Genomic DNA, 13,602 nt, shown 5'->3' on the forward strand with positions numbered 1-13,602 from the left:
AGTTTAAACTTGACTCTATTCTTTTCTAGTGGTGAGAACATAAACAAATTACTTAACATCTTTGTGCCACAGTTTCCTCATCTGAAATATTCAGAAAATATAATATTTACCTGAAATACAATTCTAGGTGGATTACATTAGATAATGTATGCTGCACATTTTGAACAGTGCCTGTTCCATAACTATTAACTATTATTACTTCCATTTTGCAAATGAAGTGACTGAATTTTAGAATTTTTAAAGGACTTGTCCAAAGTTGCACAGCTAATGGGTGGTAGGCAAGATCTAGAACCCAGAACCTCTGCTTCCTGAAGCATTATGGGTGTATTAAAAAAATAAAAATTTTATGTCATTAAGCATTCATTATACCCACAATAAAAATTATCTACAAAACAGTATTTATTATAATATTATCTTTTTCCTACTCATCTATCGATACAGATATGCGTGAAAAATTCTGAAAGAACTTACACCGAAATACTAATAGTGGATGCATGGTTTTGTTTTGAGATCATGGATGATTTTGTATTTTGTGTGTTTTACTGTGTTTGCCATATTTTCTGCAGGTACGGCTTTTGTAATCAGAAAAAAAAATACAAAAACCATGTTATTAAAAAGACAGATAACAATACCAAAACTCCTACACCTCTTGAATGTGGGATGATGTCAAACCTTATTTTATTCACACTGCATTACATTTTCCAGGCATTTCTAGTTTAGTCTTCTGGAGCTCCCTTGTGCAGGTCCTTCCCAGTGTTCACCTTGTTTCTGCATTCAATTCTGTGTGTAAGGGTCAAATTTCCTCACATGTCTATATACGATTTCTATGAAGATTACTTAAATAGAGGTACTTTAAAAAAAGTTTGATAAATAATATATTCCTCGAGAGTCTATCTTTAGAAATAGTATTCCTAAGGGCCATTCATTCCAGTTTCAAAATCATGCAAATAATTTGGAGAATACCACTCTTTATATCAGCAAATTATTGTTATGCATTTTTATATTTCTATTTGTAACCAAGACTTCTTTCATTTCCAATTGCTATTCATTTTATATTAAAACATTCATAAGTCACATTTAGCATTTTTCTTTCCTATCCAAGTAATATTCTTTATCAAGAAGTGTTTAATAGTCATCCACTGAAAAATGCTCCCCTGAAAACTTGACCATACTGTCACTTAGGGTGATTTGATCAATTTTATAGATAATTTTATTACTTACTAAAATAGCTTATCATCTAAGTTTTAAGGCTTCTTTTCGAAAGTTCTGAGCCTGTTTCCTGAGCAGAGTTGTATAAGAGAGTTTAAAAGGCAAGGAAAAGTGTGTGAAATACTTGAAGAGCCTCTCTATGTGGCTGTCTATTGCACACCTGCACCTGCTGGCTTCTGATGCGTCTGTAGTCTGGTTTTGGTTGTGGCATTGGCTAAAAAAAGCCACTTCATGATAGATTCTATATAGACAGATGCCTGCAGAATGCATATAAATAGGTATATGGAAGTTTTCACCTGTTCAGATTGGGGGTGTGAGAATTAGTGCTTATTGAACATCTCACAGAGAAAGTATAAATGAATAGTTGTAAAAACTGAAGGCCACTCAGTTCTGGCTACTAGAGAGTATCAGACATCTGAATCAACGTAGGCTGTATGCTGAATAACCAGTAAAGAAACAAAACCACACCAGTTACTGTTGAGTCAGTTCTGACGCATAGTGACCCTTCGTGTGTCAGAATAGAACTGTCCTCCGTAGGGTTTCCAATGGCTGACTTTTCAGAAGTAGATTGCCAGGAATTTCTTCCAAGGCCCCTCTGAGAAGACTCAAACCTCCAAACTTGTGAGCAGTTGGGCATGTTAACAATTTGCACCACCCAAAGACTGAATGGCATGCAAGGGACAACATTTGGTTGGACAATTGGAAGTCCCAATACACTCTTCTCTGCCCTTCCACATTCTTCTTTTATTTGATTGCATATCCCACTCAGTTGAAAATGAGAGCATGGTGAAATATATTAGACATCACACAATTTAACTTTGACTTTCTTGGCCTCAGTTATAAAATAATGAGAATAATGATAACAGCAATAACAACAACAAACATTAATTGAAGATTCACACTGTGTTAGGTACTGCTCTAAGAGTTTGACATGTACTAATATCTTTTATAAATTACTTCCCCCATACAATTGTAAGAACTGAGGAAAAGAGCCCAGTCAAATCTTTATAATAACTGACCAATAATAGTGATTTCTCATAAAAGTTAGCTGTTTTGTTGTTTTTGTTATTGTGTTGTTGTTGCTAGCTGCATTGAGTCGGTCCCCTGACTCACGATGATCTCATGTCTTACAGAGTAGAAATTCATAAAGACTTCATACTGCAAAATGCTTCTTGCTTCAAATAAAACTCTAAAAGTCCTTTTTAACCATTGGTCTATAGGTGAAGTTCTAAGGCTTTGTAAATACCGCAGAATTACTCATAACCTTGTCTAGTGCTTGGTACATAGTAAGTGATCAACAAATATTTATTGGAATAGCTAATATCTTAATTGTATGGCTGTGCTCACAAATAGAGTTTTCATGGAACAGGAAATATACTTTTCTTCAGATATGCAAAATATTTCATGGTCTGAGAAATTAAGAAAACACTGCCTTAAAGGAAAATTTGTTACCATGTGAGTAGGGAAGTCATAATGAGAACAATGAGGAAGTGGAAAACAAAGATCTAAGGGAGCCTGGCTCCCCACCACAAGAAGGTTTGGAAAAGCACTGTGATGCTAGCCTCTGGGCTGGCAATTTAGGACTGCTCCTTCTCTCCACCAGGAAAATCCCATTTGTCCTCTGGAGCTATTTACATAAGACTTTGTGGGAATACTGGCTGAACATCTAGCTTTGAATGGGGTGATTCAGTGCCAGATAATTTAGTTCTGGTTTTGAAGGAATCATAGAACGCTAGCCCTGGAAACAGACTCATATATAATCTCTACAGGGTTTTCACATTTGTAGCAGATGCATCACCACTCCCCTTTCTGCACCCATGGAAGACATCTCAGATGGGGAGACAGGACTCTACTTCTGAGGCTTTTGAATCCTTGTTAACATAATACTTTATGCAACCATTAACAGTGGATTGAAATTAGCATGCATGGTGAAACCAGTTTCCCATTCCTATCATATGCCCAATATTCTCCTATTACAGTTGGGAAAACTAAGAGGATGTCTGTGGATTAGAACACAGTGAAGTGAGTGATATGAAGAGTTGTTATTCCAAATTACAAACATTTACATACCAAATATCATCTCCTCTGTCTCTGCTGTTATTTTTTCTTACAAAACAAAGTAGGAAACCCCTTTAAATTACCATTTACCTTCTTTCCACACAGCACTCTAGTGGTAGCTAAAAGCAGGGGCCTGGGTAAGTAAAAGAAATTATAAATTATTACTTTAATTATTATTCCATGATTTTTGAAACTTTAAACAATAATATGATTATGCAAAATCTTAGGCCTTAGGCTACTCTCTCTCATCTCTCAGCTTCTCGAAAAAGACAGCCTTCTGGGAAAGCCTTGTATGTAAATCTAAGGAACCTGCAGTTGCTACAACTGACTATAGATAAGTCACTGATCCTCTTTTAGCCTTAGTTTCCCCAACTATAATAGGAGGGTATTGAGCATTACATAGGAATGGAAAACTGGGTTCCTTGTGCATGGAAGAGAAATAATGGCTCGACTTTGAATAATCCAGTGTGGATGTGTATTTATTTTTCTGCACGTGTGTGTGTGTGTGAAGGGAAAACATATTTAAGGCAAAGGTGGGGATTGGTCCAGGGAAAGACATGGAATAAAGTGCATTTATACCATTTAAAACCATTAATTAAATAACATAGGCTCAGATTCAAAATTATTAAATATCCTTGTAATTCTATAAGTCAGAACTAGAACTTCCTACTACTTAATGGGAATATATAAGGTATGAGCCTTGTCACTCCAATTGATTGTACAGGAAAGAACTGAAGAAAATTGGAGATTTCAGCAGACCAGCAGAGATCAAATTTAAAGTTTGGCACAGGGTGCATTTTTTTCCGTTTGAAAAGAGTAAGGGTGGTCAAAAAGGGAGGATTGCCAAATACGTAGCTATCCCTCCCTCTGCATTCTGTATCACTTACTCTAAATAAACTGGCTTAAGTCCCATACTTTTCCTTTCTGCTGACCCTCCTCCCCTTGAAATGTAAAAGTTACAGATTCAAATTAGAAAATAAGCCAGCATTGTATGAGAACATATTTATTGGCTGAATAATAAAACTTAGCTAAAGAGTCATTAGAGACTTAGAATTCCCCCAACTTGAAGTACAAGTTTTCAATAATCAAACAGAAGCAAAACTCCCAAATGAGAAAGAGTACATTGGTGACCTAAATCACAGGCATGCGGGGGTGAAGTCAAAAATCTACTTCTTCGTAGTTGACTGCAGCACTGATGACAAAGCATGGCATACAATGAGAGACAAGCACATGAATGCTCTGCAGTAAGTCAGCACATCAATGTGAGTGTGTAACCAAGACAAAGCTTAGACTTCTTAAATGTGGCCACTTTAACTTACACACACCCACACAGACACCTCAGCAATGTCCCTCCAAAGCCTATTTACATACAGTTTCTAGCCAAATACACTTATAAAAACACAACTCAGAGACCGTGGTTAATAAATAAGTGAGAAAAGGAGAAGAAACAGGCAACTTCCATTGGCTGGCAGGCATGCAGAACAGCACCTTGGACCTCATTTGAGAAACGTACTTTGACAGTTTTCAGAGCACATCAAGAGAGAAGGCTGACATGAAAAGGAGCTGTGCACAATGCTGTTTCCAGATAGTCTCCAGGATGGGAAGTTTAATAAGTTCCTACCATATACACAGTATCCTTTTAGCTAAGGCTCAAACAGGTGTCTCTGCAGAGTAATAAAGTCCCCTTAGAAAGGCACAAGGCATTGCTTTACATTGTTCTTCCCAGGTGATAAATCAATAGCAATCACATAAATTATGTGCAAAAACCAAACCAAACCACTGAACGCTCACTTTTTCTTTCTTTTGTTTTAGATGACCTCAGATTCATTCTGCAAGTGCAAATCTTGACTATACAAACAAGTATAAGGGAAGTGTGAGCCCCCTCTTCCATTTCCCAGCCTCCACGATGGAGCTGGTTGAATTCCCTTTTCCTGGTAGTGTGCCCTTCCTCTACACTTTAAGATAGTCGTTTTTCAGCCGACCTAGCCGGGTCCCATGGCTCCTGATGGTGAGGGCCAGCAGCTCATACTTGTCCCTGAGCCCCACAGAGATGGCCATCGTCTCCTTCAGCAGGGATCTGGTGTGGACCAGCATCCCCAGGAAGTCCTCATTGAGCCTATTCTCGTGCCGGCTGTCCTGCTCCTGGCCCTGCTTGAACTTGCTTTCAAGTTCAGTGAGGGATTTGTCCGAGTTGGAGTAAGCATCCCCGATCTGGTGGGACTCCCGCCGCAGGTACTTGCCATAGCTTTCTTCCCCGTCCAGGTCATAAGAGATGCTTTTACTGATGCCCTCAAGGACGCGCCCAGCATCCTCTACCTGGCGGCCCAGCACAGTGAACTCCTCCCTCAGGGTGAGGCTCAGCAGGCTGCTGGCCTGGCTCCTCTCCCCCTGGGAGCAACGCCGGTGGTCACTCACCCTGAAGAGCAGCTGGCACTTCTCAGGGTCATCGTTCTCCTCATAGTCTCCGTCGGGCACAAAGTAGTGGTGCAGGGTCCCATTGGACATCTCCGGGTAGAGAGGGCCATCAAAGTAACCCTGACACAGGTGGCAGAAGAAACTCATCCAGAGGAATTTCAGGAACACCATCCTGGATGTTTAGGATTACTGGGGACCCCAGGAGAAGATCTTTGGCCCAGGTGCAGGGAAGGGGGTCCCCTTGTGAGTCAGTGCCTCCCAGAGACAGAGTCCGCTTTAGCCCCAGCCTTCTTGCTGCACCCTGGTCCGCTCTCCCTAGAAGGCTTCATGTGGCTGTGGGCACCAGCACTTGGGTGGCACCGACGGCAGCGGCGCAGGATGCACCTTTACGCTGCGCTCTGGGACTAGAGTTCTGCTGGCTCTTCCCCCGGCGCACGGTTGGGAGGGGGAATCCCTCCACCAGGGCGCTGGCTCTCTGGCTGGACGTTCGCTGGGTTGCCCCACTCCCAGAGTTCCCTCTCGCTCCTGGGAGATGGAGCCTGTAGCTGGGGAGAATGGCTCCTGCCCTCTGATACTGTTTCAACTTCTGGACTGGGAATGCGCAGCTTTTCCTTTGGCTAATGATATTCAGAGGATCTCTCTGCTCTCAAATTACGGCTGATTTCGTCACTTGTAAGCCAGGGAACAAGTTTGGAAAGAAACCTCTGGCCAGGTCTCTGTTATTAAAGGTACAGGGTCTGTTTTTCAAGGCAGACCCTGAAAAGTAGAGTTTAGCTTGAAAAGGAAAAAGAGAAGATAAAAAGAATTTCCACAGCAAAACAGATTTAATTCTAACATTTGTGTACAGGGTAGGTAATTACTTTGCAGAAATGCCATTTCATTATTTGAAATAAATACCAAGCTGGATTTGTTCAATATGTCTTTTTTTATCTTTTAAATGTTTGTGACTTTGAAGGCAAATTTGAAGTGTAGGATAAGATTGTTTTTTTTTTTGGAAACGTTAGTTTATAAACAATACTTTGGAAGTAATAGGAATATAGAAAACTATTACATTTTGTTGCTAGCATGTATAAGTACATGCTAGAAAGGGATTTTTTTTTTTCTTATCCTAATAAGTAAAAACGCAACTGAGGTAATTGTTTAATTTTAGGAAAAACTGTCCATACTAAGTGTCTGCACTCCATTTTTACCTAATGCTTTTATGGATTTTGCCTCTTTTTTGGATTCTGACAAGTTTTGAACAATGCAGGGCTAGTACTCTTAGCCCCATTTTACAGATGGAGAAACCAAAGAGCAGAATGGTAAGCAAGTTGTTCATAGCCAAACAGACTGTGATGTAGCCAACATTCAGTTACAGAGTCTTTTAATTTAATTTGGAAATTAATTTCTTTCTCTTCCCTAACTCCTTTCCTGGCTAAAACTTACTCATCCTTCATATCTTAATTGTTGTTTCATTGCCTCTGAAAGTCATCTAAATCTTAAGTATTCTTCTCCACCTTTTATACCATGCTTTTCTTTTCCTTCAGGGTACTTTTCACAATTGACACCTTACTTTAATTTGTATTTTATATTTCCCTGAGCTTGTCTCTCCAGCTCTGTTTAAACTACATGAAGACAGGAGCTCTGTTTCCTTCTGTCTCCCTATATGTATATAGAACACTGCTTGGATCAGAGAAGGCACTACGTGCTTTTTTTTTTTTTGCCTTTTCCAGGTTAAGTTGGTCACATGTAATATAGTATTTTCATAATAAGGTTGGGTACTCAGTGTTTCAATAGTGCTTTTACTTTGTTATTTTATAATAGATGTTGCATTCTATTGGATTCTTTGTTAAATTGGTCTGTCCCCCCCCCCCATTAGATTGTGAGTTCCTCAAAGGTAGGGATGCATTTTATTTTCCTTTATATTCTCTATGATTAGCACAGAGCTCAAAATTTAACCACTCACCATCCTCCAAAACAGGAGCTCTGGTAGCATAGTGCCTAACACATTTGACTGCTAACCAGAAGGCTAGCGGTTCAAATTCACCAGCCACTCCTTGGAAGGAAGGTTGAGCAATCTACTTACGTAGGGGTACTGCCTCAGAAACCCAAGCGGGGCTTCCTGTGAGCCGGAAAGGACTCCATGGCAGTGAGTTTAGTGAGTTATCCCCCCAAACAAACAAACAGACAAAGAAAAATAAACCTGTTTCTGTTGACTCGGTCTGATTCACAGCGACCCTGTAGGACAGAGTAGAACTGCTCCATAGGGTTTCCAAGGCTGTACATTTTTACAGAAGCTGAATGCCACATCTCTGTCCCATGGAGTGGCTGGTGAGTTCAAACCACCAAGCTTTTGGTTAGGAGCTGAGCACTTAAACAACTGTCAAAATAAAACAGGGGTGAAATATTTGTTTGTTGTTGTGATACTTAAAATATAGAATTTAAGGAATTTGTGATTTCATTATAACCAGATAATCTGTCTATCTGAGCATATGTTTTTTTTCTGGCCAACAGTCAGTCAGTGACAGTCTCATACTTAATTTGGGTAATCCTGGCAGAAGGGAGGGGAAAGAGTCTCATTAATTCCAACATTCAAAATACCAAGAAGGGAGTTTCACTCAAAAGAGAGACTTTTGACCCCACCTAAATAAACTCTGCAAGAGTCTGTACATGGTCCTACAGCATCCTGGGCTGTAAGCTAGAGAAGTGTCAGACCACCTGGCAGGATCATTTGCTATTTGCCTAGTAAGAATTTTCACAGTTCTACAGTTGGAAGTGAACATTCTAGGGTTGGGTCCATCAGGTTTGGGGAAGAATCAGATTCTGTTTATTTCTCTTCCTAGAGCAAAGTATTATTGTTGCTCATCATTTTAATTCTCAGTTCTAATAAAATTGGATGAGAAGAGGCAGAAAGACAAAGTATGAAAGGGAACATATTCCAATCCCATTTCAATTCTGCAAGCACTTTGTTCAGTAACCACAATTGGAAAAGAAAGAAGAGCAGATGCATCTGTGCAATCTGTGGGGTAGAAGGCAAGTGGAGTAAAAAAGCCCACAAATTTATCAATTTCCATACTGCAGAAGCATCTAGCAAGGTTCATACAAGAAGTACCTGAAAAAACCATGAAGATTTAAGGGAGTGAAAGCTCTCATATGATTGGGAACAGCAATAGTGTCATGGACCTTGAACAATGGGCACAATTATCAATAAGCTGAGATGTTGGGTACTGGTCAATCATTCCATATTTTAGATCATGAATGGTTGATGGAGACCCCTGAGCTAGTAGGAAGCAAGGTTGGACTATCACTGTTTCTCATCTGGAGAAGGTACTCCTTCTCTGAGGGACATTCAGAAATGTGGGTGGGCATTTTTTGGGACATTTATTTTCTTTTTAAAATATTTATTGCAATTTGGGTGAAAGTTTACAAAGCAAATTCATTTTCCATACAGCCACACACTTTGTCTCATGACATTGACTATCCTTCCCACAATCCAACAGCTCTCTTTCCACTTCCTCCCTACAATTACCTCTTCCCTGTGTCCTTCCCTTCCATGCACCATTGCCCTTCGAGGTGTCTCATATACACAGCCCTTCTATTCTCCCATGATTGATCTCTCCAAGGAATGTATCTACCTAATGTAAATGTTCAGCTCATATGCCTGTCTTTTGTTTGACTTGAAGCCACAGGAATGGGTTCAGTTCCAGACCTGAATGGCACCTAGAGGCCATAGTCTCATTGGTTCCACAAAGCTCTATCAGATCAGCAAACCTGGTTCCCAGCACCCCCCCCCTTTTTTTTTATGATTTTGGGTTTTGTTCCACTTTGTTCTCACACTCTATTCAGGATCTCTTACATATATCCCCCTCCAAGTGGTTGGCAGTGATAGCAAGGTACCATATAGTTCTTCTGGTCTTATAGTCATATAGGCTGAGGATTGCATGGTATACAAGTCCCTTGGACTAATTGTTTCCATATGTCTTTAGTTTTCTTCATTCTTGTTTTCTCTGGACAAGGAGAGACTCATTGTTGCATCTAGATGGGCACTCGCAAGCTTTTAAGATCCCAATCACTACTCGCCAAAGTAGGATGTAGAACAATGTTTTCATGTAGTATGTTGTGCGAATTGAGTTTGATGTCCCCTGTGACCATGTTCATTTTGGGACATTTCTTGCCACAGTAACTTAAATTTCTCCAGTGGCATCCCATTGAACTTGAAATAAAACCCGAGGTCCCTTTCGTAGCTAAGAAGACCCTGCTTTATTTAACGTCTATTTTTCTCTTGGACCTCAACTTCTACTACTTTTCCCCTCGTTGACCACAAGAGTTAGCTTATTTCTACCTCATGGCTTTTGTACTCATGCTTTCTTCTACTTGAGATGTTTTTCTCATATCTTCACAAGATTCATGTCTTGTCATTCAGGCCTCAGCTCAAATATCATATTCTTAAAGAGGACTTTCACGACCATTCATCTAGTATTTACATCATCCACCCTCATTTTATCTTTTGCCTAGTGTTTACTCTCTGAAAATATTTATTTATGATTTTGTTGTCGTTGTTGTTAGGTGCTGTCACGTCACCTCCAACTCACAGTGACTCTATGTGCAACAGAACGAAACACTGCCCAGTCCTGTGCCAGACCCACAATCCTTGCTAGGCCTGAGCCCATCGTTGCAGCCACTGTATCAATCCATCTTGTTGAGGCCCTTCCCCTTTTTTTGTTGACTCTCCACTTTACCAAGCATGATATCCTTCTCTGGGGAATGGTCCCTTCTTACAACATGACCAAAGTAAGCGAGACAAAGTCTGGTCATTCATGCTTCCAAGGAGTATTCCAGCTGTACATCTTCCAGGACAGATTTGTTTGTTCTTTTGGCAGTCCATGGTGCTTTCAGCATTCTTAGCCAACTACAGCTCAAAAGCATCAACTCTTCTTCAGTCTTCCTTATTCATTGTCCAGCTCTCACATGCATATGAGGTGATTGAAAATACCATGGCTTGGGTCAAGGGCACCTTAGTCTTCAAGGAGACATCTTTGCTCTTCAGCACTATAAGGAGGTCTTTTGCAGCAGATTTGCCCAATGCAATATGTCATCTGATGTCTTGACTGTTGCTTCCATTGGTGTTGATTGTGGAACCAAATAATATGAAATCTTTAACAACTTCAATCTTTTCTTTATTATTGTGATGCTGATTATCGGTCCAGTTGTGAGGATTTTTGTTTTCTTTATGTTGAGATGTAATCCATACTGCAGACTGAAGTCTTTAATCTTCATCAGTAAGTGCTTCAAGTCTTCTTCACTTTCAGCAAGTAAAATTGTGTCATCTGCATACCATAGGTTGTTAATGAGTCTTCCTCCAATCCTGATGCCACATTCTTCCTCATATAGTCCAGCTTCTTGGATTATTTGTTCAGCATACAGATTTAATAAGTATGATGAAAGTTACAACCCTAACACAGTCCTTTCCTGATTTTCAACTATGTGGTATCCCTTGTTCTGTTCAAATAACAGCCTCCTGGTTTATGTACAGGTTCCTGATGAGCATAATGAAGTGTTCTGAATTTTACTTGTTTTTATTTTACACATGACTGTGTGTGTATGCATGCATGCATGCATGTATTTATTGTTTCTTTTCCCCCGCCAAAATGTAAGCTCTATGAGAAAAGGCTTCTCATCTACCTTGGCCACTGTGAGGCTATAGCCTGGCATATGTTGTTGTTTAGTTCCACTGAGTTGATTTTTAACTCATAGAGATCCCAAGTGACAGTACAGAACCGTCCCATAGGGTTTTATAGGCTGAATCATTATGGAAGCTAATCTCGAGGTCTTTCTCCTGCAGAGCCACTGAGTAGGTTCCAACTATAATACCACCAGACCTGGCACATAGATGCCATTAAATAAACATATGTTGAATGAATGAATGAATGGATGAATGAATACATGAATGAATGGATAAATGAATAAGTGAAAATCACAAAGTTAGGGAAAGATCATCTGTGTTTAAGGGATCATGATTAGTCTTATTCAGCTGCTGGAGAAGGTGAGATAGATTGTACATCAAGATAATGCATGTAAATGTCTGAGGATAGTGCCTGACATATCACAGATGCTCACTAAATATTAGTTACTTTCACCATCTAGACCCCATTCTTCTCCATGCACTCTGGATTAGAGATATGATAACAGCTGTTGTTGTTGTTGTTATGTGCCGTCGAGTCGGCCCCAACTCATAGCGACCCCTCCTTGGGTTTCCGAGGCAGTATCACTACGGAAGTAGGACTGCCCAACCTTCCTTCCGAGGAGTGGCTGGTGGGTTTGAACCGCCAGCCTTCTGGTTAGCAGTCAAGTGCTTTAGCCACTATGCTACCAGAGCTCCTATGATAACAGCTAGTACTGGCATTAAGTAGCAACTTTTCTCCTCTTGTTTAAGAGGGCTGGCTGTTCTCCAAATTGCTCTCACAGTCCAATCAACCACGATTTCAAATGACAAGCTTTGATTGGCATCCCCAGGAGTAACTGTGTGCTCAGTAGCACTTGAATCCAGTGATCTTAGAGTGTGATTTTCTTTTCTGAAGTCAGTAGCTAGGATTTGGACTTGAATCAAACAGAGGCTTTAGAATGAAGGGACTGTTTTGGTTTGTTTTTAGTGTCCATAAAACAAGCCATATCCCTCTCCTCAGCTGACCACCTCCATGAGTCACTGCCTGATTGCTCATGTTCATCCATTTGTTTGCTCGTTTATTTGTACATTCATCTTTCCACATTTACTTATGAGCTACTGTGAGGCAAGGACTTGTGATAACATCTGCTCTTATAAGCTGACATATAAGTGGGAGCTGTATGAATACAGACCATGCAAAGAAATAGGGGTGAAGATTAGTGGTACAGGATGCTATAGAAGCCTAGCCTGGTGTAGCTGAAGAAGGAGGTGATTCTTTTCTTTCCTTTTTTTTTTTTTTTGACATTTTTTAAATTGTGATTTGGGTGAAAATTTACATAGGAAATTCACTTTCCATACAGCAGTTCACATACACTTTGTCTCATGACATCGACTACAATTTACCCCAATGCAACAGCTCCCCTCCCACTTCCTCCCAATAATTACCTCTTCCCTGTATCCATCCCTCCATAGATTCCTGCCCCCTGAGCAGTCTCCCTGTGCACAACCAGCCCTTCTTTCTCCCATGATTGCTATCTCCTAGGAGTGTATCTACCTCAGGTGAATGTTCAACTCATATGCCTGTCTTTGTTTGGCTGGAAGCCATAGGTGTGGGTTCAATTCCAGACCTGAAGGGCAGCTAGGGGTCATAGTCTAAGTGTTCCATCAGGCTCTATCAGACCAGCAAACCTGGTCCCCCACTTTTTTTTTTTTTTTTTAATGATTTTGAGTTTTGTTGCACATTGTTCTCCCTCTCTATTCAGAATCTCCTATATAGATCCCCCTCTGAGTGGTTGACAGTGGTAGCCAGGTATCACCAAGTTCTTCTGGCCTCATCTTATAGGCTGTGGATTGCATGGTGTACCAGTTGCTAGGACTAATTGTTTCTATGAATCTTTGGTTTTCTTCATTCTTCTTTGCTCTGGATGAGGAGAGACCCATCATTGCATCTAGATGGCTATCTGCAGGCTTTTAAGATCCCAGTTGCTATTTGCCAAAGTAGGAGGTGGAACAATGTTTTGTGTAGTATGTTATGTCAATTGAGCTTGATGTCCCTTGTGACTGTGGTCCCGAGCCCACCAGTTCAACTACTCAGTCTCTCTGGGTAGCTGGCTGTGACCTCGAAGTGACTACAAACTTGTCCCTTGTCATCTCTACTATACACCTGGGAATTCTTACAAATCATAAAAATACACTTGTAGGACCATTGTCTGCCAACCCTGTACATACATGGTCATGGTACACTCCCTGCTTCATAGACATACCTAATAGTTCAGCCT

At 40.4% G+C, this 13,602-nt stretch overlaps 1 protein-coding gene across 1 annotated transcript; it reads right to left on the reverse strand.

Moving 5' to 3' along the window:
* Positions 1 to 5,217: 5,217 nt before the first annotated feature.
* Positions 5,218 to 5,853, reverse strand: FIBIN (fin bud initiation factor homolog). Its single transcript, XM_007951962.1, has one exon. It carries the CDS (start codon positions 5,851 to 5,853, stop codon positions 5,218 to 5,220), a length of 636 nt encoding a protein of 211 aa, XP_007950153.1.
* Between the last annotated feature and the right edge of the window lie 7,749 nt (positions 5,854 to 13,602).

This window comes from Orycteropus afer, unplaced genomic scaffold (assembly GCF_000298275.1).
Source record: "Orycteropus afer afer isolate SDZICR_OR568_19922 unplaced genomic scaffold, OryAfe1.0 scaffold00321, whole genome shotgun sequence".
In the NCBI taxonomy this organism is placed as follows: Eukaryota; Metazoa; Chordata; class Mammalia; order Tubulidentata; family Orycteropodidae; genus Orycteropus; species Orycteropus afer.

What these genes read in the sequence shown, in the direction of transcription:
- FIBIN (XM_007951962.1), bottom strand. Translation starts at nt 5,853, where the DNA reads ATGGTGTTCCTGAAATTCCTCTGGATGAGTTTCTTCTGCCACCTGTGT.